Consider the following 25,257-nt stretch of genomic DNA (forward strand, 5'->3'; position numbering starts at 1 on the left):
CAAGACCACATATTGTATGATACCATTTATATGAAATGTCCAGAAGAGGCTAAACTATGAAGACAGACAGCAGATTAGGGACGGCCTGGGACTAGGGGTGGGGATGCAAATGGAATTATCTGTAATCCTCACTTGATTACAGTAAACAACTCATTTGTAATCCCCAAATCGAGGCTCTATACCTCAATTTTCTCATCTGCTACTTAGTAACAATTACAGTACCTAGTCAAAAGGGCTCTCTGAAGATCAAATGAGACAATACAGGTTAAAAGCCTAGAACAGTGCCTGGCACTTAGTGAGGGCTCAAGATGTACACATACAAGCCCAGCTTAAAAAATCAGAAAATAAAATGCATATAAGAAAAACATGTAATTAATGAATTATAAACACAGGAAAAAGCACAAGCTCACACTTTTAAAGATTCAGCAACAAACTATACTTCATCCTTGACAACTCCTTAATCCAGGTAAATAATTAAAAATACTTTGGGAGAACTTTTTAAATATACACAATCAAGTATAAGAACAATGAAAACTTACTAAATATTCTGTTATTTCCCTAGTATTTGGGGTCCATGAAGTATAAGGAAATGTTGAGACTCTTCCTCAGCTTCTCATCTTAAGTTGACATTTTGATGTGTAATTTCCTAATTATATATTTTTTTAGTATTTTCCACATTTTTACCTATACATAAAAGTATTTTACTGAAAATGGGCTTCCACCTTATATTTTTACTCTATTAAGATTTTTTTTATATAAAGAGTAGGCTGTTGTTCATCTTAACAATATAATCCTGGACCAAAAACCCCAGAAATCAAAACTGAGGCCAAAGGCACCTATTTCACTGACACAAATACACTCTTTCATGTTTTCTTGCCCTTTATAACGTATGCTATGGCACTGAAGGCACCGAAGTTCTCTCTTCCAGTAGGTGTCAAATAATGATGTAGACACTGCCTCCTGAACTCAACTCTGTTCACTGACTCTTCTAACAGAGGTATACAAAGTGAAAAGTTGCTAACCTATCACTCCATCAAACAGTTGTTTAATTTTAATCCTTTGAAATAATTTCTTCATTGAACGTAAACTGTGTATCTTTGGTTAAACTATTTCCTCACCAGCATCAATATTTATATTCCCTTATTTATCTCTAAGACCATTTATAAAGTGAACTTCTGTTTTCATTATTCTCTGATTCCTTAAGTATCCTCAGGAAAAGTTCCTAACAGGAGAAAGTAGAGACAAATTTCGATACTCAATAAATTTTACCTAACCTCAAAAACAACTTTACTCTTTAAACTGCATTATAAAAAATACGTTAGTCTTTACATCAGTTTTCCATGTAAATATATAACTGTTTGAATACTTAAATATAGCTTCTCCTTAGCAAAAAATTGTCACTCAGAGCCCTAGTTAACAAAAAATTTAAAGCATAAACCCAAAACACACTTTACACAATGTTATCTACATATTGTACAATTTGGAACAATTATAATACACATCTACATAAGATACTGAACAAGGACAAGATTCATAAGATACTCATGTGGTTATAATTTGATTTTCACTATTGAAAGAATTTAATACTTACTTGAATGCACAAAAAACAACTGTTTTATCTAATATGCAAATTAAGCCAAACTGTATTTTGACAAATACATCTGTATCCTACCAAATTCTGAAAGTTATTCACTTCTTATATAATCATAACTTTTACAATTTCAAGATCTCAACTTGTCTAAAATAATGATTACAGGAATTTGGTAAACATTTCCAAAATGTCTAAAAATCATCAGGACTTTTATACTTTGATATAAATTTTAGATACAAACCTTTCCCTCTCAAAAGAAAATGGTACTAAACAACAAGTTCATACTGTACAGCACAGGGAACCACATTCAAAATCTCGTAGTAACTTACGGTGAAAAAGAATATGAAAACAAATGTATGTATGTTCCTATATGACTGAAGCATTGTGCTGTACACCAGAAATTGACACAACACTGTAAACTGACTATACTTCAATAAAAATGTATTTTTAAAAAATTTGGAAAGAAAAAGGTACTTAGAAGAGTTTCCAAAGCAAAAAATGTAGTAAAATTTTTTTAACTTCAAGTTTTTGATCACTCAGATTATAAGCACTATCCTCTCTGCATGATGTGATCACAATAGATGTATAAATAATTACATGGTACATTATTTCCATATGATCTCTTACTTTTAAACTGACACTAAAAGTATGCAGAATGCTTACTAACTGTACTCAAGGGAGTTGCGTGTCTATTTCATAGGGAACAAAGACACCAATACCCACAAGTAGAATATTTTCATGAATTAGTTGCTTGTTTACTTCCTAAACAGAACAGGTTTTTTTCCTAAATTAAAATTGGAGGATTATTTTAAACTAAAAGACCACAGTCATACTTTAAGAAATTAAAATATTCATATATGAGGCAAAGTTGAAGTTGCTGCAACTAAAAATATAAACATTTGTCCATTTTTTTCAACATACTTACCGTTTTAAATTTAGAAGTAAAGAAATTACAACACACCATAACATACCCACAGGTTAAATAATGGCTCCTGAAATAAAGCTATATTTAGAAACCAATTGTTACACTATATTTTATTAATTCTAAGGTAATAGAGTTTTATCTCTGAAATCATGGTACACTGATCTAGTTTCAATAAAATATGGTTTATACAATGTAACAGTTGAAATCCATGTTTCCCTTTAACACTGATGGCAGAGAAGGATCCAGGATCCTTGGCTTAACAGGATAATTGGATGTACCTGTACCAGCTCAACCTGTGTCCCTGAATAAAAGGTCTAAACATACTGTGAGTACCTCAGGCCTAAACTGCCTCTCTTGACATCTTTTATTTGAACTACTAAAATCAGTTGGCAAGTTTAAGGAAAGCCAAACTAATGTACAATGACATAGTTTTTCACTTGCAAAATGGGCCTTCACCTAGGTTATTAGTTTTATTAGATCTTTTGAAATATTAAGATTATAAGTAACTTATTAATAACAAAAATTAATGGTCTGCCCAAATTACCAAGCCAGTAATTTCAGTTCAAGCTATTAAAAAAAAAAAAAGAATATGGTAATGTCTAAAATATTTTTAAGAGATAAAGCCCCATAAGATAACCTGGATTTTCATATTAAACCAACAACCCTTCCAGGTGGAGGGGAATAAAGGTGGTAGAAAAGCATAACCACACTGGCAAGATCATCCCTCCTTAAGACCTAACAACGCTAAGGAAAAATCTACAGAGCCTGCACATGTGCATTCATCCAAATTAGGAAAGTTAGAGACCTACGGGTCCAATTTAAATGAAGCAGGAGAAGTTTGTGTTATGTATTTAAAATCAGCAGGCAGCTTTTAAAAACTGGATTAAAGTTGATGGAATCTCATTTTCTGGAATTCTTTTTAAAAAAGATAAATTACATATTGTGTAGGACTACTTAGGTCCTACTCAAAAGCTGAGATAATCTATTTGACTTTCTGTTTTTAAATTATCCAATTAGAATACAACATTGACAACATTACTCAGAAACTCACAAAAGATAACTATATATTCATTTGTTCAATTTTTTAAAAGTAAAACATAAGATAGCATTTAATGTGTGCCATATTCTTTCTTGCAATTATAACCTACTGACACGAGAGATACAATCACAAAAAATAAGTTAAGAGGGACATGATTTCTGAGGGAGAAAACTGTATACACTCTGCTAAATTATGTAATATAAGTAAGATGAAGCTCTTCTACAGCAAAGGGTGGTTTTGAATCTTAAAATTAAAAAAAAGACCCTACATACTAATTTTAAATAAATATAAAAGTTCTAAAAAATAAGTCTATAGCCAAATAATTGAAGATTAATTTTTTCACCAAAGTTAGGAAAGCTCTGTACACAAGGTACCAAATACATTTTCCACTGAGGTACTGAATCCTCAACCAGCCTTAACAGAAACACCTCTAATTCACCTTATTATCTTGAAATTTGTGTGACAGCCGAGTACTCATTCTATCAGTATATGGTACCTGAGAATATAAGCTTCTCAAATCATATACTCTTACAGGTCTAGAAGGCTTTCTTTGATTTCTTCTAGGGCTTCTTTTAATACCGTTGTTCGTACTTCCTGCAGGGCCAGGAGAATCCTGCACAGGTTGCTTGGGAGAAGAGCTTGCTGGAGCTCCTGACTGCTCTTCAGCACCAGCTGAGGGAACCGAGTTCAGAAGCATTTCGGCTGGATTCTTTGCCTTCTTTAACCTACTAACATGAGATTTTTTCTTCTTATTATGCATCCTAATTAAAGTGTTCTTGGACCAATATTTGTGACGCAGAAAAACAGAGTATTTTAGAATATACTTTTTAATTATATCACTTAATTTGGTCTGACTCCAAATTGACTGTTTTTCTGAAGCAATGCTGGTTTTTTGCTGGGGAATAATTGGTCTACAGCCCTTTTGGGGAAAACCTGGCTTATTATTAGTTGTCACCTTCTTTCTCTGAATTTTCTTTTTACTTTCAAAAAACTTATTTCTAACTGATTTTGGAGAAATGTTCGTAACATCACAATTTAAAAGAGTTGACTGGAAATTACTTTCCTTTGGAACTTCACTAGAATTCAAAATCTCAGATTCTTCCAGAAACACAGAAGGCTCACTGGCCTCCTGATGTGACATTACTTCATGTCCTACTGTCACTGTCATAAAAGGTGCTGAAGCAGAGCTCTGTACATAAGTGTCATCATCTCCTCCACGGGAGTTCAGGTCACTAAAATGAATTTCAACACAGTTATTCCTGTCCGAATTTGGTACTTCTATGTTCAAAGAAGGATCAATTACAATTCGCTTATTCAATGGGTCATAATAATTATAGGAACTCTGTTTATCTCTGTACTGAATGTTAATATCCCAATTATTTCTACTACAGTGCCTCATTTTAGAGAAGTTGTTGGGTTCACCTTTCTTCTGCTTAATATTTGAAGAAAGAACATAAACTAAGGCATTTGGTTGCAAAGACTTCAAGACTGTACTACATGACTCAGGAAATTCAGCTGTTCCAATTTTTACGTTCTTTCTTGTTTTTCTGTCGTTCTGTAAAAGTAGACGTTTCCTTCCTGGAGAGTCTTTCTCTTGTCCAGTCATTCTTCTTTTCATCCCTGGGTTACTTGAGAGATTGGTTTGAGTTCCATGGCTGACTTTTACAGCCTGGCATCGAGAAGCCACTCGCCATGTTTGCTCACAGTGCCTCTTTGTTGAAAGAAAATGGCTAGGTTTATCTAAGGCCACTGGAAAGTCATCAATATCTGAAATACCACCTGCACCATCATCACAATCTGAGACGACCTGAATTGATGTAGTGTCCTGCTCAAGGTCAGCCCAGGCAATCTTTTTTCCTTTATTCAGTTTTTTTTTTTTTATTTTCCTGGTCTCACGGTCATCAACGTAACAGCGGAAGCTATCTTCCTTAAATTCCTTCGCAAGAGCATTAGTATTCATGTCACCTTCTCTCATTGTTTGAGACCACGTTTTCCCCACCAATGAAGCAGGGGTTTGAGGCACGCCTTCAGGAACTTGTTCATCAGGATCATCCTCTGTGACCTCCTTTGCTTTTTCCAGGTTCCCTATAGAATCAACCCCGGGAACAGAGCTTGAATGGCAATTATAGTTTGTTTCTTTCAGGTCAAAAGACACCTTCTTTAACAGGCCTGTTTTGTTAATAGCTTTTTGAGGCTGATCAGTGTTAGACTGACGAGAGGGATCACACTGAAAATTCATCCCAGAACCACAAGGGTCACAGCTCATACTTTCTAGATCTGCACATTTTAACTTCAGAAGGTTTTCTTTATCAGCCACTTGGTGGATCACCAACTCCGGAGACTCATTACAACCCTTGGCAGAAACATTAGATTCATAGTTCTTATCTTTTAGGCCAGTATTTTCTACATCTTTCCAAAGGCTGACTCCTTTGTCAACCTTCTGCAGTTGATGAGCCAGTGGCTGACAAGTGTCTTCCCATTCAAATTTTCGTTTCAGACTATTAGACTGACAGCTCTTATCTTTTGGGTCAATATATTTTGCCTTTTTTTTTTCAGGCCCTAGTGATTGGTAAGTTGTGGACTGATGAGAAGCATCAACCGGAAAACTGACTCCAGAACCATAAGGCTCACAACTTGACTCTTCCAGAATAATATAGTCTTTCTTCTGGTTTACTATTTTGAAGGTTTTTTTGGAGTGGTGTGTCACTGATTGAGAAGAGGCTTCACAAACATATCCTAGCTCAGTATCACAAGAGTCACAGCTCTCACTTTCTAGAACAAAACTTTCAGCATTTATACAGCTGATTTCTTCGACAGTCATTTGAGGTGAGTCAATCACTGGCTGAAAAGGGACATCAGAATCTGAAATCACTTCACAATCATTATCACCAGTCACCAGGTTCACCGACTCTTGAGGTTCATTTATCACTATTTGAAAAGAGACATCAGAATCACACATTATGTCAGAATCACTAGGTTCACTGGTCTTTTCTTCCATGCCAAGATGCTCTTTCTTCTGAAGGTTCATTTCTTTACAAACCACTTGAGATTGGCCAACTTCTAAACAAAGATGAACACCAGAATCATTCTTCTCTTGCAAGCTTATTTCTTTGACAGCCTCGGGAGAATGACCAGCTACAAAGTGAACATCAGAATCATAACTTACTTCAAAATCACCTAGTTTATATTTCTTATCTTCCAGGTAAACATGGTCTTCCTGCCAAAGACCTATTTCTTTAACAGACTTTGGAAGGTGGTCAGCCACTGACTGAAAAGTTTCATCAGAAACAAAATTTATATCAGGATCACAAGGATCACTGCTTTTATCTTCCAAATTGGCTTGTTGCTCTTCCAAAACATGTGGCTGCTCAACCATTGACTGAAGAGGGGCATTTGAAACAAAAATGATTTCAGAATCACGGGGTTCATAGCTCTTAGCATCCAGACAAACCTGTCCCTCCCTCAGATTTATTTCTGTAACAGCCTCTTGAATTTTATTAGTCACAGACTGAAGAGGTGCATCAGAATCAAAATTTATTTTTGAATCACTAGGTTTGACAACCTTATCTTCCAAGTCAACATGCTCCTTCCAAAGGTTGATCTCCTTAACAACTTCTCTAGTTTGGCCAGCCACTGACTGAAAAAGGACATCAGAATCATATACAATTTCAAAATGCTTAGATTTATCTCTCTTATCTTCCATGTCAACTTGATCCTTGCAAAGGCTTTTTTCTTTAACAGTTTCTCTAAGCTGGTCAGGCACTGACTGAAGGGGATCAACAGAATCAACACTTATTTCAGAACCACAAGATTGATTGTGCTTATCTTCTAGCTCAGAGTGCTCTTGTTCCAGAATAGTTATCTGAGGATGATCAACTGTTGACTGAACCATGAACTCAGAATCCAATCTCATTTCAGACCCACTAGATCGGCTGTTCTTATCTTCTGAGTACACATGACCTTCATTCTCGAGGTTTATTTGTTTAACACCCACTTCAGGTTGATCAGACACAGACTGGAGAGAAACATCAGAATTATGTATTAATTTAGAAACATTAGGTTCATTGACCTTATTTTTCAGGCCCATATCATCTTCCTTCCATGGGTTTGTTTTTCTGATCACTTTCCAAAATTGTCCAGGCAATGAATGAAGGTGATCAGAATTAAAACCTTCTTTACCACCACCAGAGTCACTGTTTTTATCTCCCAGATCAACATGTTTTTCCTTCAAAAGGGCTAGCTGAGGTTGGTCAAGAACTGAATGAAGAGGGGCATTAACACCCAAATTTATTTCAAAATTTCCAGGTCTAGTACTTTCAACTTCTGGGTCAACATGGTCCTCCTTCAAAACAGTTACTTGAGGTTTTTCAGTCAATGACCGAGGAGGGACATCAGAGTCCGAAATTGTATCAGAACTACTATATTTATTGCTCGTATTTTCTAGACCAACACATTCTTCTTTCTGAACATTTATTTCTTTAACAGCTATTTGAGGTTCTATTATTGAACAATGAGGGATATCAGAATCTAAATTTGTTTCAGAACCACTAAATTCAGCACATTTAGCTTTTAATTGAGCATGCTTTTCTTTTTGAAGCCATAGTTTTTTAACAACCATTTCAGGTTTGTAGATCACTGACTGAAGACGAATACCGGAATTCCAACTTGTTTCAGAAATACTTAACTCATTACCGTTCTCTGCTAAGTTTGCATGTTCTTCTTTTTGAAGATTTATTTCTTTAATAGCTACATCAGGATGATTAGCCACTAACTGAAAAGAGGTATCAGATTTTGAACTGCCTTCAGAAACACTGGGTACATTATTCTTATTTTCTAAGTGTACATTCTCTTCTTTCTGAAGGCTTCTTTCTTTAATGGGATCTTCAGAATGTCCAGTAACTGAGTGAAAAATACCATAATCAAAACTTAATTCAGAACCATTAGGTTTGTTTTCTCTATTTTCGACTGGTACCCACTCTTCTTTTTGAAAATTTAACAGATTTTTAACAGCTTCTTCTGGAGGGTTAATCACTGGGTGAAAAGGGATGTAAGAATCCAAACTTATCTTGGAAGTGGTGGGTTCATCGTCCTTCCCTCCTAAGTGTACATACCCTTCTTTCTGAATGACTGTTTCTTTATCGGCTAATTCAGGCTGATCAGGCCCTAAATGAAGAGGAGTATCAGAATCCAAAGTTATTCTAGAACTAATTGACTCAAAGCTCTCATCTTCCAGGTTAATGTGCTTCTTTCTTACTTCTTCAACATCCAGCTCAGAATACTCAGTAACTGATGTAAGAGGAGAATCGGAATCAAAAGTCAACTCAGAACTGGAGCACCTATACCTTTTAACTTCCATGTCAATATTTAACTCTTTCAGATTTATTTCACTCAAAGCCCCTTGAGGTTGGTCATTACCTGATCGATAAAGAGAAGCATGAGAACCAAAACTTAGACCAGGAACACTAGATATAACACTCTTACTCTCCAAGTCAACAGCTACTTCCTGAATGTTTACTTCTTTAACTGCTACTTGGGATTGGTCAGGTACTAATTGAGCATCAGTGTGAAAACTCATCTCAGAGCCATAAGACTCATAGCTCATATCCATAAGGTCATTCTTCTCTTTCAGATTTATTTCTTCAATGGCCCTCTGAGGTTCATCAGTCACTGTCTCAAGAAAGACATCACAGTCAAGATGTGCTTTAGCACTACTGGGTTTACGATTCTTATCTTTCAGGTAAACAAGCCTATCTACCAGGTTTCTTTCTCTGACAGCCAGTTGGGGATGATCAACTACTGACTGAAGAGAAATATCAGAATCAAAACTTGTTTCAGAACAACTTGATCCATAGTTCTTATCAACCAAGCCAATGTGAACCTTCTTCTGAAGCTTTCTCTCTGTCACAGCCACTGGGAGTTGGTCAACCACCGACTCAAGCGAGAAAACAGAATCAGTACTTATTTCAGAGCTACTGGATCCATAGTTCGTATCAACCAAGCCACTGTGAACCTTCTGAAGTTTTCTCTCTGTGACAGCCACTGGGAGTTGGTCAACCACCGACTCAAGTGAGAAAACAGAATCAGTACTTATTTCAGAGCTACTAGATCCATAGTTCATATCAAGCAAGCCAATGTGAACCTTCTTCTGAAGTTTTCTCTCTGTGACAGCCACTGGGAGTTGGTCAACCACTGACTCAAGTGAGAAAACAGAATCAGTACTTATTTCAGAGCTACTGGATCCATAGTTCATATCAACCAAGCCACTGTGAACCTTCTGAAGTTTTCTCTCTGTGACAGCCACTGGGAGTTGGTCAACCACCGACTCAAGTGAGAAAACAGAATCAGTACTTATTTCAGAGCTACTAGATCCATAGTTCATATCAAGCAAGCCAATGTGAACCTTCTTCTGAAGTTTTCTCTCTGTGACAGCCACTGGGAGTTGGTCAACCACTGACTCAAGTGAGAAAACAGAATTAGTACTTATTTCAGAGCTACTGGATCCATAGTTCATATCAACCAAGCCACTGTGAACCTTCTGAAGTTTTCTCTCTGTGACAGCCACTGGGAGTTGGTCAACCACCGACTCAAGTGAGAAAACAGAATCAGTACTTATTTCAGAGCTACTAGATCCATAGTTCATATCAAGCAAGCCAATGTGAACCTTCTTCTGAAGTTTTCTCTCTGTGACAGCCACTGGGGGTTGGTCAACCACTGACTCAAGTGAGAAAACAGAATTAGTACTTATTTCAGAGCTACTGGATCCATAGTTCATATCAACCAAGCCATTGTGAAACTTCTGAAGTTTTCTCTCTGTGACAGCCACTGGGAGTTGGTCAACCACTGACTCAAGTGAGAAAACAGAATCAGTACTTATTTCAGAGCTACTGGATCCATAGTTCATATCAACCAAGCCAGTGTGTGCCCTTTTCAGAAGGTTTGCTTCTTTATCAGACTGTTGGGGGTAGTCATCACTTGACTGAAGTGAGGCATTGCTATCAAAAGTCATCTCAGAATCACTAGATTCATAGCTTTCATCAACCAGCCTAATATGCACTGCCTTCTGAGCACTTATATCTTTAACAATTACTTGAGTTTGGTTCGTAATCAAGTGAAGAGAGCCATCACAATCAGAACTTATTTCAGAAACAGAAGATTCGTTATTCTTATACTGCAAATCAGCATGTACTTCCTCTGAAAGGTTTATTTCATTAGCAGTCTCTTTCGATTGGTCAGTAAGTGAATAAAAAGAAGAACTGCCATCAAAACTCATTTCAGAACTTCTTAATTCATAGTTCTTATCTTCTTGGTCAATTTGCTCCTCCTTCCAAAGGTCTGGCACATCCTCTTCAGGGTGATCAGACGCTGACTGAAGAGAGCCACCAGCCAACTTCATTTCGGAACTCACTGAGGTCTTCTGTTCCAAAAAGGCCAAATGCTTTCCTTCTTGGGTACAATCCATATTAGGAAAGAATTCCTCATGATGCTTTGGAATGCCATCTTCAAAGATTCCTTTATTAACAGGTATGTCAGTTTTATTCATGTTGATTGCTGGGTTTACTGCTAATTTGGAAAGAGATTCCAATTTTAAGGAGCCTTCAGTACCCACAAATTCATGTGCTTCAAAGCCAGCTGACAAAGTTTTACCCTGAGATTTTACATCTTCCTGTATAACCAATTTATCTGAATTTATACATAAAGATTCCCTATTTGATTCTTTAGGTTTCTGACATGAACCTGAAGAAGTTTCTGGATAACATGAGAGCGTAAGATTTCCAGAGTCCCCATCCAGCTGTTTAAGGTATTTGTCAACTTTGTTTGGGTCACATTCGCCAACTGAATCAAAATGGGCTCCTAGTGGTAACAAAGTAGTAGTATTAGTTGTAACTGGTCTTTCATGAGAACTTTCAGGTAAACAACTAACAGGAGCATTAGAAATAACTGAAAAACGTATTACACTTTGTCTATTATTTGTAGAGTGACCAATACCAACTGAATTAAATTCTTTCATGTTGTTCCCAATTTTGTGAACGAACTCCAAGGACTGCTGCTGTCCTTTCTCCACTTTTTGAATAACTGATGGTCGAACTGAAACACCCTGTATATACTCTTGAGATTTACTAGATCTAGAATACATGTCTTCAACAGGTTTAGAATCCTTGGTGGGCATCTCTCCTCTGACTCCATCAGCATCTACTGCCATTTCTTCAGGAGTAAAATCATTATTAGGAACCACTTCAGAAGGTGCTGCAGTATTCATAGGAAGGCTCTTCTTTTGCATTGATCTAAAAAGCAAGGGAAAACAGCCATAAAAATATACTAATATCTGTTTAAAATGCTTTTTTTAAAAGACATACTAAAAATTATTTTCTTTCTATCCTGGGCCAGATTCCTAGAAGACAGAGTCAAGGCAATCACACCAGGCTATACATTACATGTATTTCAGAAAGGTAATCAGTGCAGAAGATGGAGGGAACTCCACAAAGTGCTACTTAATAAACACTAATGGCTCCTAAACATGAAAAAATGTAAATAAACCCATATATCACTTTTCAGTTATCAGAATGGTAAATAGCAAAAAGTTTAACACAAGTTATTTAACCATCTAGACTTTAGTTTCCTCCTCCAAAAAAGGGGAACTAATATTATTTTCCTTCATGAGATTGTTTTGAGGAGTAAATTAGATACTGAATGTAAAAAGCATTTTTGCAAAAAGCCGGGAAAATAGTAATCATTCACAAATGTTAGCTATTATTAATACATTATTTTGGCAAGAGTGCAATGACACAGGCACTTTAGTACATTTTTGGTAGGAGTTTAGATTAGTTTAATCTCTGCGAAGAACAATTTGGCAATGTCTATTAAAATTAAAAATGCCAAAAGGAGTCTAGGGAGACATGACAAGTTAATGTAATGTGCTTGTACTGGATGGGATCCCAAAACAGAAAAAGACATTAGGTGAAAACTAAGAAAATCTACATTTGACTTTAGCCAAAAGGCTGACAAGTAATAAGAAAATCTGAATAAACTACAGAATTTAGTTATGGTATTAGTTCATTGATTGTAACAAATGTAACCTATTAATGTAAGGTGTTAGTAATAGGAAAACTGGATGAGGAGATATATATAGGAACTCTCTGTACTATCTTCTCAATTTTTCTATAAATCTATAACTGCCCTAAAAATAGTCCATTAAAAATAATAAATAAATAATTTAAAATAGATTAATACTAAAATACAGCTTTATCAAATATTTTTCAGTTTGAGAGATGATAAAGTTGTCTACAAGGACATGCATACATGTGTTGACCATAAGAAATTTTTTTTAACATGTCCTAAATATTACTATTGCTTTTCCATGAAAATATATTATCATAATTAGTATTAAGATAACACTTTTTGGCATTTGTAAAATAAAAAAGTTAACTGTGGTATCAAAATAATATCATGATGAGGCAAAAAATCTATAATTTTTCATACTTCTGAATGCTAATCAATAAAATTGCAGCACAATAATCACTTTATCCTAGTTTTTCAGAACCCTAAAAGATAATCTCCATTTGTCTTAAAGACTATCACAATTATTCTCAAAATAAAATTAAGTTTATAACATTTGGCTAAGAAAAGAAAGGAAGGCAGAACTATAAAATCAAACATGTTGGAAATCCCAAAAGATTTTCATCTGTATTTGTGTGAATACAAAATTAACAACTATGCAACAACCTAAATAAATAAATAAATAAATAAATAAATAAATAAATAAATAAATAAAATTAACAACCAAATCACAATTCATATTTCTATGCATTTTAAACTAATTTTACAACAATGACCCAAAAAAGCCCTCTAAAATCATAACTACTAAAGCTTAAAAACCACTCTTCTTGAACCTAGAGATTATCACACTAAGTAAGCCAGACAGAGAAAGACAAATGTAAACATGTATGACCAACTGCATAAATTGTGTATAAACTGGTATAGCATTCTAGGGAATGTCTATCGAGAATTAAAAATTTCCTATCTAAATATTTGGTAGAATTCACCTATGAAGCCATCTGGTCATGGACTTTTGTTCATTGGGATTTTTAAAATTACTGATTCAGTTTCATTACTAGTAATTGGTCTGCTCATATTTTCTATTTCTTCCTGGTTCAATCTTGGGAGATTGTACCTTTCTAGAATTTGTCCATTTCTCCTAGGTTGCCCATTTTATTGACATGTAGTTGTTTATAGTAGTCTCTGATGATCCTTGGTATTTCTGTGAAGTCAGCTGTAACTTCTTTTTCATTTCTGATTTTATGGATTTAGGCCCTTTCCCTTTTCTTCTTGATGAATCTGGCTAAAGGTTTATCAGTTTTGTTTATCTTTTCAAAGAACAAGCTTTTAGCTTCATTTATCTTTTCTAATTTTTTTCAGTCTCTATTTCATTTATTTCTGCTCTGATCTTTTTGAATATTTTCCTTCTACTAACTTTGGGTTGGGTTCTGTTTGTTCTTCTTTTTCTAGTAACTTCAGGTATAAGGTTAGAAACTTCTGAACTTATTCTATGAAGCCAGCACATCCTAATACCAAACCCAAACAAAGATATTATAAGAAAGGGAAATTACAGGCCATATCACTGATGAACATGCATGCAAAAATCCTCAACAAAATACTAGCAAGCCAAATCCAACAATTCATTAAAAGAATTATATACCAAGATCGAGTGGGATTTATCCCAGGGATAGAAGGATTTTTCAGTATCTGCAAATCAATCAGTGTGATACACCAAATTAACAAATTGAAGAATAAAAACCATATGATAAATGCAGGAAAGCTTTTGAAAAAATTTAACATCAATTTGTGATTAAAAAAACTCTCTACAATGTGGATGTACAGGAAAAATACCTCAACATAATAAAGGCCATATATGACAAACCCACAGCTAACATCATCCTCAACAATGAAAAGCTGAAAGCATTTCCTCTAAGATCAGGAATAAAATAAGGATGCCCACTCTCACCACTTTTATTCAGCATATTTTTGGAAGTCTTAGCCACAGCAATCAGAGAAGAAAAAGAAATAAAAGGAATTCAAAATGGAAAGAAAGAAATAAAACTGTCACTTTTGCAGATGACATGATACTATACATAGAAAGTCCTAAAGATGCACCAGAAAACTACTAAAGCTCATCAATGAATTTTGCAAAGTTGCTGGATACAAGATTAATATACAGAAATCTGTTGCAGTTCTATACACTAGCAATGAAGTATCAGAAAGAGAAATTAAGGAAACAATCAAGTTATCACTATATCAAAAAGAATAAAATACCTAGAAATATAACTACTTATGAGGCAAAAGACCTGTACTTGGAAAACTATGACACTGATGAAAGAAACTGAAGATGAAACAAACAGATGAAAAGATATACTGTGTTCTTGGATTGGAAGAATCAATATTGTTAAAATGACCATACTACCCAAGGCAATCTACAAATTCAGTGCAATTCTTATCGAAATACCAATGGCATTTTCCACAGAACTAGAACAAGTAATTTTAAAATTTGTATGGAAACACAAAAGACCAAGAGTAGCCAACATAATCTTGAGAAAGAATAGAACTGAAGGAATCATAATCCCTGGCTTCAGACTATACTACAAAGCTACAATCATCAAAACAGTATGGTACTGGAACAAAAAGAGACACACATCAATGGACCAGGATAGCGAGCCAAGAAATAAACTCACACACTTATGGTCAATTACTCTATGACAAAAGAGTCAAGAATACACAATACAGAAAAGACAGTCTCTTCAGTAAGTGGTGCTGGGAAAACTGGACAGCTACATGTAAAAGAATGAAATTAGAACCTTCTCTAACACCATAAACAAAAATAAACTTAAAATGGTTTAAAGACCTAAGTGTTTATTTGGTTTTGGGGGGGGCAGAGGGGAGATAATTAGGTTTATTTCTTTCTTTACTTTTAGAGGAGGTACTGAGGATTGAACCCAGGACCTCATGCATGCAAAGCATGCTTTCTACCACTTGAGCTATACCTTCCCCCAAGACCTAAATGTAAGACTGGATACTTTAAAACTGCTAGAGGAAAACATAGGCAGAACACTCTTTGACATAAATCAGAGCAATACTTTTTTGGATTCATCTCCTAGAGCAAAGAAAACAAAAGCAAAAATAAGCAAATGGTACCTAATTAAACTTAAAAGCTTTTTCAGAGCAAAACAAATCACTCACAAAATGAAAAGACAACCTACTGAAAGGGAGATAATATTTGCAAATGATATGACCAATAAGGGATTAATATCCAACATATATAAACAGCTCATACAATTCAGCATCCAAAAAACAACCTGATTTAAAAATGGGCAGAAAAACTGAATAGACATTTTTCCAAAGAGGAAACACAGATGGCCAACAGTTACATGAATGCTCAACACTGCTAATCATCAGGGAAATGCAAATCAAAACCACAATGAGATATCACCTCACACCTGTCAGATGGTTATCATCAAAAAAAAAAAAAAAATGTCAGTGAGGATTTTGAGAAAAGGGAACCCTCGTACACTGTTGATGGGAATGTAAGTTGGGGCAACCACTGTGGAAAATGGTACAGAGGTTTCTCAAAAAACTAAAAACAGAATTATCATATTACCCAGCAATTCCATTCCTAAGTATATATCCAAAAAAACCCCAAAATACTAATTTGAAAAGATACATGCACATCAATCCTCATAGCAGTACTATTTACAATTGCTAAGATACGGAGCAACTTAAGTGTCCATCAACAGATGAATGGATAAAGAAAATGAGGTATATATATATACAATGGAATATTACTCAGCAATTAAAAAGAAATGTTGCCATTTGTGGCAACATGAATAGATTTGGAGGGCATTATACTAAATGAAATAAGTCAGACAGAGAAAGACAAATGCTGTATGACATCACTTATATGCGGAATCTAAAGAAATACCACAAACTAGTGACTGTAACAAAAAAGAAGCCGACCCGCAGATATAAAGAACAAACTAGTGATTACTAGGGGAAGGGGGGGGAGGGGAAATATAGGGGTAAAGGAGTAAGAAGTACAAACTAATAGGTATAAAATAAGCTACAAGGATATACTGTACAACATGGGGAATACAACCAATACTTTATAATAACTATAAATGGAGTATAACCTTTAAAATTGGAAATCACTATATTGTACATGTGTAACTTATATAATATTGTGAAGCAACTACTTCAATTAAAAATGAAATAAAATAAATTTTGTTTAATTTTTAAAAGAATTAAACATTTCCATATACAATTTGAGCAATGAAAGAAATAATAGCAATGGATTAAAACCCACAGAATAAAAGACATTCTTGAGTTAAAAATGATGGAAATAGATGACTGAATAATTAAGTGAGGGAATAAGAAAGATCTTCTTTATGGTAGAACTCTGATTAATACATGTAACTACTGTTTCAGGGAAGAATCATTAATGAATGATTGAATAAATCATTAATGAATGAATGAATAAAATCAGTGGGTGAAAGTAAGATGAGAAACAGGATATTTATATAGTCTCAAAGTACTTCCCCACAAGTATCTTATTAATTACAATAGGAAAAATTTTATTAGCTTTACGGTGTAGAAGCCACCTTAATCAAGTAATCCAAGTCCACATCACCAGCAATGAGACTCAATATCATGGGTCTCATCTGATACAGAGAAGGGTACAACCATCAATTATAATTTATTCTTATCCAAAATATATTACCTAAGTTTAATTAGGAGGAAACATCAGGCATACCCAAATTTAGGGATACCCTACCCCAAAAAACTGGCCAGTACTCTTTAAAAAGTGTCAAGGTCTTGAAAACAAAGATAGACTGAGGAACTACCAGTGATCAAGGGAGAGTAAGATGTGACAGCTCAATGCCATGTGCGGTCCTGGATTGAATCTTGGTCCAGAAAGAGGACATTAGTAAGACAACTGAAAAAATCTGACTCGGGTCTATAAATAATATGGCATCATGTAATTTCATGGATTTGATCACTGTACTGTGGTTATTTTAGATTTAATATTTGGGGAAGCTAGGTAAAGTTACACAAGAACTCCTTGTACTGGTTTTGTAACTAAATTTTTGTAAGCCTGAAATCATTTCAAAATGAAAATTTAAGAAATAAAAACTACCTTTAATGTCCATAAATTTTAGCTCAAAAGTTCAAATTCTAGGAATCTACTCTACAGAGTTACACGTACAAATATGTTTGTTGTAGCACTGTTTATATACACTGAAAACTGGAAATTTATGCTGACCCCAAGATAGGCTAATTCCATCTTTCCACCAGCTAAGAAACCACATATTTTTATCCTAACTTTTCCCCATAAAACTTTTTCGCCATTTGCAAATTCTAGGTTGATGACTTGCAAAGCCTTCAAGAAGTGCATCCTTTTTTTCTACTGCTGGTGCTGAACTCAAACAAATCTTCACAGATGTGCGAATGATCTGTTTTGCCTTCTCTCGTATAGTTGTAGCTGCAAAGTCACCACAGTACATAATCTGATTTTCTACCAAAGTTTTCCTTTAACATAGGATATTAACCTTTAAATGGTATCAAAATATTTATTTTTATTAAAACAACCAAAATAAACTGATATAAGTAAGCTATCAAGATACTGACAAATAATAAAAAGAGCCAGTTCTATTTGATAGACTAGCAAATAGCTAGCAAATAGTTCCATTAATGTGTAATTGACTTAATTTTTACTTTGACCACCCTTACTTGGCTACTGTCCCCAGCTTTTTGGTTACTAATCTTGTAAAAGCTATGTTTACTCCCACCTTTTTCCTGTGCTTAGTCCTATGACATCCTTACAAAACACATTAATGATATATAATTATTTACTGACCTAAGACTTTTCTTTAGTAAAAGCATAGTGTAGTACATATCTTGTATAGTGAAATTTCTTACTTAGGCTGGGAAAAATTAAAAAATGATTGCCAAGGTATGTTACTAGACAAAATTTCACTTTATATTGCTTGACTCAAAAGATTCACTTTAGGAAGTACTGGAACATTAACACAAACTGTAACTTATATGTATGCTATAACATATAACTATGTACTAATATTATTCCATTCAGTTACTTTACCTGCTTTTTTGATAACGATATGGGTGGTGTCGCAGTACATCCTGCAAGAAACGTTCCATCAGAGTACGGGAACCCTTCCACTGTCTACTCTGTATGGTCAAGTATCTGTGCCGATCACTGGACATATGCTATAAAGAAAAAAAAATAAGTATTTTTAAATGGGTAATACTCACAAGTAGTGAGAGTGTCAGAATATATAGGTTCATTATACTCCTGGTAGATGTATAAATTGATACATCCTTTCTATAAAGCAATTCTAAAATACAATCTAAAACCCAAATGGGGAGCTCCAATCAATGCAGAGTATTAGAGGACGTGGATCTTAATTCCCCCACCAAGGACACATCAAAAATACATCTACAAGTAGAACAATTCTCACTGAAAACAGGAAACTAGCAAGACTTCTATACAACCAAGCCTGAAAGAAAGATATACATGTAGGATGAGTAGGAAGGGATGAAAAGCAATCCAGTTGGAACCTAAAGTCCGTGGGAGGGGATGTAGAGGAAAAAGATCAGTCATCCTATTACGAGGGTAAACAACCCAGAGACTTACAACCATTCTGTACCCAGACAACCATCTGTTTTTCACTTTCAGCATAGTATTCAGTAAATTACATGAGCTATTCAATTATTTAGAACAGGCTTTGGATTAAATGATTTTGCCCAATTGTAGGCTAATGTAAGTGTTCTCAGCGCTTTAGTGTAGGCTAGGTTAAGCTATGATGTTCAGTAGGTTAGCTGTATTAAATGCATTCTCAATTTAAGATTTTTCAAATTACAATCAGGATGTAATCTCATCACAAATTGAGGAAGATCTGTGTCATCTTCTTTGTGGCTTATCTTTTCACTTTGTGTACGTGTGTATGTGTGTTCATAAATAGTTATATTGTTGCATGCGTGCACACACAGACAACCCCCAAGTAAATCCAACATCTTTCCCAAGAATAGTTACAGGATAATTTTACGCTTTCTTAGTCATCTTCCACTGTTTCGTAAATTCACTGCAGTTCAATTTACCAATTTTTTTCTTTGTCATTGCTTTTTGTGACCAGTTTAAGAAATCTCTTCCCACTTCAAAGTCATAAAGATTTTTCTCCTATTTGTTTCTAGAAGCTTTATTGTCTCACCTACAATACTTATATCTACAATCCACTTGGAATTGATCTTTGTATCCAGGATGAGTTAGCAAAAAGCCACTAAACAGCAGAATTTTTACGTATTATAAACTTGTCTTAGATATTATATAAGATGAAACAGTTTAGCACTAGCAGACCCAGAGCTTCATTATATCACTACTTCACCTGTGACACAATTCCACAGCTTATACCCTGGAGAAAAACGTGAGACTCTTCTAAGTAACCAACCCTGGTCAGAAAACTGCATCTATTATTACCATAAATACTTACTTCAAATCTCCATAGATGATGCTTCACAAACTCTTCCAACAAAAAGAAGAGAAATGAACACTGCTCAACTCACTCTATGAAGCCAGTATTACCCTAATACCAAAACCAAAGACATCACAAGGGAAAAAAGCTACAGACAATATCCCTTATGAATACAGATGCAAAAATCCTCAACAAAATATGAGCAAACCAAATCCAGCAACACATAAAAAGGATCATACATTACGACCAAGTGGAATTTAGTCCAGGAACGAAAAATTGGTTTAACATTCAAAACTCAATCAATATAATTGCTATAGACTGAATGTATCCCCACATCAAAATTTTTTAAATTTATTTATTTACATATTTATTTTACAATATCACATTTTTAATTGAAGTATAGTTGATGTGCAATATTACATGTTATAGGTATACAATATAATGATTCACAGTTCTTACAGGTTATACTCCATTTATAGTTATTATAAAATATTGGCTATATTCCCCATGCTGTACAATACATCCTTGTAGCTTGTTTTACATCTGATAGTTTGTACCTCTTACTCTTCTACCTTCATTTTGCCCCTCCCCCTTCCGTCTCCCCACTGGTAACCACTAGTTCCTTCTCTACATCTGTGAGTCTGTTTCTTTTCTGTTATATTCACTAGTTTGTTGTATCTTTTTAGATTCCACATGTCAGGGCTATCTTACAGTATTTGTCTTTCTCTGTCTGACTTATTTCACTTAGCATAATGTTCTCCAAGTCCATCCATGCTGTACACCAGAAACTAATACAACATTTTAAATCAACTGTATTTCAATTAAAAAGCAACCAACCAACCAACCCATTTTGAATATAGGCAGAACTGAACAGACATTTTTCCAAAAGAGGAAATGCAGATGGCCAACAGGACCATGAAAAGCTGCTCAGCATCACCAGTATCAGAGAAATGCAAATCAGAATCACAATGAGACACCACCTCACACCTTAAAATTGGTTTAACATCCAAAACTCAATCCATGTAATTGCTATAGAGTGAACTGTGTCCCCGCCCCCAAAATTCTTATGGTGAAGTTCTAATAACCCCTCATATGGTTGTATTTTTTTAAAACAGAGCTTTGGGGAGGTAATTAAATCAATACCATATATAAAAATTAACTCAAGGTGAATCAAAGACCTATATGTAAAAGCTAAAACTATAAAACTCTTAGAGGAAAACACAGGCATAAATCTTCATGATCTTGAATTAGGCAACCTTTATGACACCAAAACCACAAGCAACAAAAGAAAAAAGACAAGATAAACTCAACTACAGTAAAATCTGTAACTTTTGTGCATCGATGTCTAAAATTCAAAGTCCTTATCTTATCTTACAATGTCTTACGAAATCCAACGCTCTCAATTTTACACCTGTCACTTAGCATCCACTCCCCACCCACCCTCCATGGCAGCCACTTTGGCCTCCTGGCTTTTGGTCAGCATGCCAACCACCCCTCTGCCTCAGGGTCTCTGTCCTTGCTCTCTCTTCTGTCTACCTGGAAATTCTTCCCCTAGATACAAGCATGCCTGGCCCCCACACTTCATTCATACCTCAACTTAAATGTCACTTTCTTAACATCATCTGCCCATCCTACCTAGAATTGCACACTCTTCTCTATTTCCTCAGAACATTTATCACAATTTGATCTATTATGTACTAAATTTACATGACTATTTATAATCTGCCTTACTGCACTATAATGTAAGATTCATTAATAAAGAAAACTGATTTTGTTCATGGCCAAATCCCTGCAACCTTTAAAATAGTATCTGCCCACTAAGTAGACTCTCAATATGGTCTGTTCCATGAACGAATAAAGGAATTTAATAAAACGTAAAAGAAGAGAAAGTTACTACTAGGTCCTTTGAGGTGTAACCATGATGACAGGATCCTCTCACCTGTTCCAGGTTACTATAGCACACACGGCAATAGCTGCAATATCCTTGTCTGTTCTGCATATTGAATAACCAAAGTCAGATAGACGGCTGTTGTCCTTGAACACTCAAACTGAAAAAGAGAAAAATGGCAAAATCACATTAATTCCTTACTACCACAAGGAAACTGGCTATGAAAATATTAGAGAACAGAAATTTATTCATCAGTCCTGCCTACTCATATTTCTATTAATTATGAAAACAGACAAGCCTACCATAAGCTCCTGAATCACTCAGTGAGCCTACAGTAGAGATGAGACCTCTGTATCTTTTTTTTTTCATTGAGGTGTAGGTGATGCACAATATAAGTTTCAGATGTACAACACAGCACAATTCACAACTTTTAAAGGTTATAGTCCGTTTACAGTTACTATACAAATATTGACTACATGCGTGTTGCACTGTGTATCTGTATAGCTTGTCTATTTTATACATAGCAGTTTGCACCTCTCAATCCCCTTCCCCTATTTTGCCCCTCTTCCCTTCACTCCCACAACCAGTACTAGTTTGTTCTTTATATCTGAGTCTGCTTCTTTTATGCTACATACACTAGTTTATTTTATTTTTTAGATTTCACATATAAGTGATATAATACAGTATTTGTCTTCCTCTGAGATTTATGCATCTTCTAAAAGAGTAGTTTGTTGCCAATCTTTGAAGCCTAGATGACTACATTTTTTATTAATTTTCTGAAAAGTTGTTAGTTATCAGGAATTGATTCAGTACTGCATACACTACTCAATTTGTAAAGATAAATTATATTTCTAAGTTGTTACTATAGTATGTTTACTATACGCTAAAGAAGCTCACTAATTTTCACATTATGCTTCTACACAAAATCCCAGATTACGTGAACTCTGTCATATTAATATCTTTTACTTTGTCATGAGAGTAAAGATACCACATTTATTTTCTGCTTAATCCACAAAGAGCCAGATTTTAAAGTAATTTATCCAATAAAGTTGCTAAAAAGCAAAATAACAACTAATATAGCCTCTGAAACAAAAAAACATTTTTCTTCTGACAATTATATAAGCCAAACAAGTAAGAGGTATTTTTTCCAACTGGTGCAATAAGATTTCTCCACAAATAAAAAATAGTTTACAAGTTTCTACCCTCCTCCCCCAAAGTATAATTCTCCCACATTACATACTGCAGTGGTTTCCAAACCAGGATGAATATAAAAATCATCCCCCCAAATTCTGACTTAGTACATCTGAGAACAGAGCCTAGAATTCAGAAACTTTTTAATTCCCCAGATAACTCTGATACACAGCCAATTTATTCACTGACACAAAATGTATATAGTTTATGATTATTTTAAATAAATTCAACGCAATACAGTTTTTGCTGTTTTGTGAAAGTGAAAATAGGATTTTAAGAAATAATTTCATCAAGTTTTTAATACTAATTATTTCAAACATTCTCGTCTGTTGAAAACCATAAAGAGAATAATCTTGTTATGAGTATTTCTGATAAGATTATCCAGCAAAGAAAAAGTTTATTCATTAAAATCAATGTTCAAAAATGAAATCATAGCCTTACACTCGATAATATAAAAGCTTCATTAAATCAAAATGCTATCGTAACATTCACTTACCTATTACTTTTTATTATGAGAAATTTTGATAGTTTCTGACTTCTCACACTTATAGGGAAAATAAATCAATTAAATCAGCCTCTGAAATAAAGAATATATAAGAAATTAGTTACTTAAAATTTGGTCTTTTTTCCCTTTACTTCACTTATTAACCTGAAGCAACAAAATGAAAGAAAGTTTTATTTTAAGTTGCATTCATAGATATGGCAATTATCAGGCTGAGAGAACCCCAGAGTTTAGACCTAAACTCTGAAAATCATAAAATAACAAACTTTTTAGTGCTGTCTTTAAAATATAATTAAGACATTCATTAAAAGGCAAAATCAAAGTATGAGTCTAACATCACACGCACACACAAAATTTAAATACTTTTAAGTATTTTTGATCTTTAACCCTTATGGCCTTTAACTCCCATGGCATTATTACCTGCCATTTTCATCATTCTAATGTCATACACATGCCACAATGAAACTGAGTTACAATAAATCAAAAGTAGCTGTTGGCATTTTAGAAAATTCACATGCTAGGACCCCACTTGAATAACTTACAGAATCAAAAGTCCCCCGGTGGGGAGTCAGGCACATGCATATTATACATATTTAAAATGTCCCGAGGTGATTCTGATATGAGTTGAACCAATAATATGTCATCATTTTTCATGTACTAATAAAATTCTTAAAGGGATCATTTCTTTGGGGCTTGGGATTATATTACTTTACATGACCAAATGGGTCTTTTTATACAAACACTGAATTTTATTAGTACCTGGTATTTTTATAAAGTAACAAATCATTTACCTTGAGCAGAAAAAGGCAGGTATTTCATCAGCTATATTTAGTCTTGGCAAACATCTATAAATTAGAATAAAACTATTTAAAAGAAAAAAGATAAGCCCTTTAAGTGTCTACCCATAGCCAAATAAGTACCAAGTCACAATTTAAGTTTGAAAAGTGACACAATTATGTTTCCAATAATAGGAGAAAAAATATTAACCTTTGAAGCACAAAGCACTTTACATACTATGACTCAATGAATCCCACATGACTGCTTAAGATGCTCTGGAACAGAGTAACTATGATGGTCCATATAACCCACCATCAAATACTTTAGAGCTCTGGATTCCAGGAACAGTAGCTGTAAGAACACAAGGCATAACTGTGCCTCTGGTAGGGTTAAGAACAAAGAGTCTATCAAACCCAAAATGAGCTACATGAGAAACTTTTTCAAGAAGTATTTACATGAAATTAAGTTTGAGTCCTGAACTAGCCATGCAACTCTTGACTGTGTTAGTTTTAATTTTTAAAAAACTGTCAATTCCTTATCATCCATCAATTGACAAGCCAAATTATCATTTTATTCTTCCTCCACACCGTTGTGGGCAAGATGTTGACCTCTATCCAGGATCACTGGTTAACAAAAAATTTCAAATCTTGGACTCAAAAAAGCCAGTGACACCACTGTATGATCAAGGAATAAATATTTAGTACCTACCCTGTGCAGGGTTGCATGCTAGGAGAGTCAAGGGGTAGAAAGAAATACAAAACAAGCTTTCTTGCTCTTAATTAAGTTTAAAATAGAATTGGGAAATAAAATAA

The 25,257-nt window shown here is 34.6% G+C and overlaps 1 protein-coding gene across 1 annotated transcript; it reads right to left on the bottom strand.

The window, feature by feature from the left end:
* Positions 1 to 1,779: 1,779 nt before the first annotated feature.
* Positions 1,780 to 23,748, bottom strand: ZDBF2 (zinc finger DBF-type containing 2). Its single transcript, XM_031451931.2, has 4 exons — positions 23,663 to 23,748; positions 22,027 to 22,135; positions 18,698 to 18,825; positions 1,780 to 11,837 (listed from the first exon to the last, which is right to left on the bottom strand). Exons 2-4 carry the CDS (start codon positions 22,084 to 22,086, stop codon positions 3,986 to 3,988), a joined length of 8,040 nt encoding a protein of 2,679 aa, XP_031307791.2. The 5' UTR covers positions 22,087 to 22,135; positions 23,663 to 23,748; the 3' UTR covers positions 1,780 to 3,985.
* Positions 23,749 to 25,257: the final 1,509 nt, after the last annotated feature.

The sequence above is a fragment of the Camelus dromedarius genome, chromosome 4 (assembly GCF_036321535.1).
Source record: "Camelus dromedarius isolate mCamDro1 chromosome 4, mCamDro1.pat, whole genome shotgun sequence".
NCBI classification, from domain to species: domain Eukaryota; kingdom Metazoa; phylum Chordata; class Mammalia; order Artiodactyla; family Camelidae; genus Camelus; species Camelus dromedarius.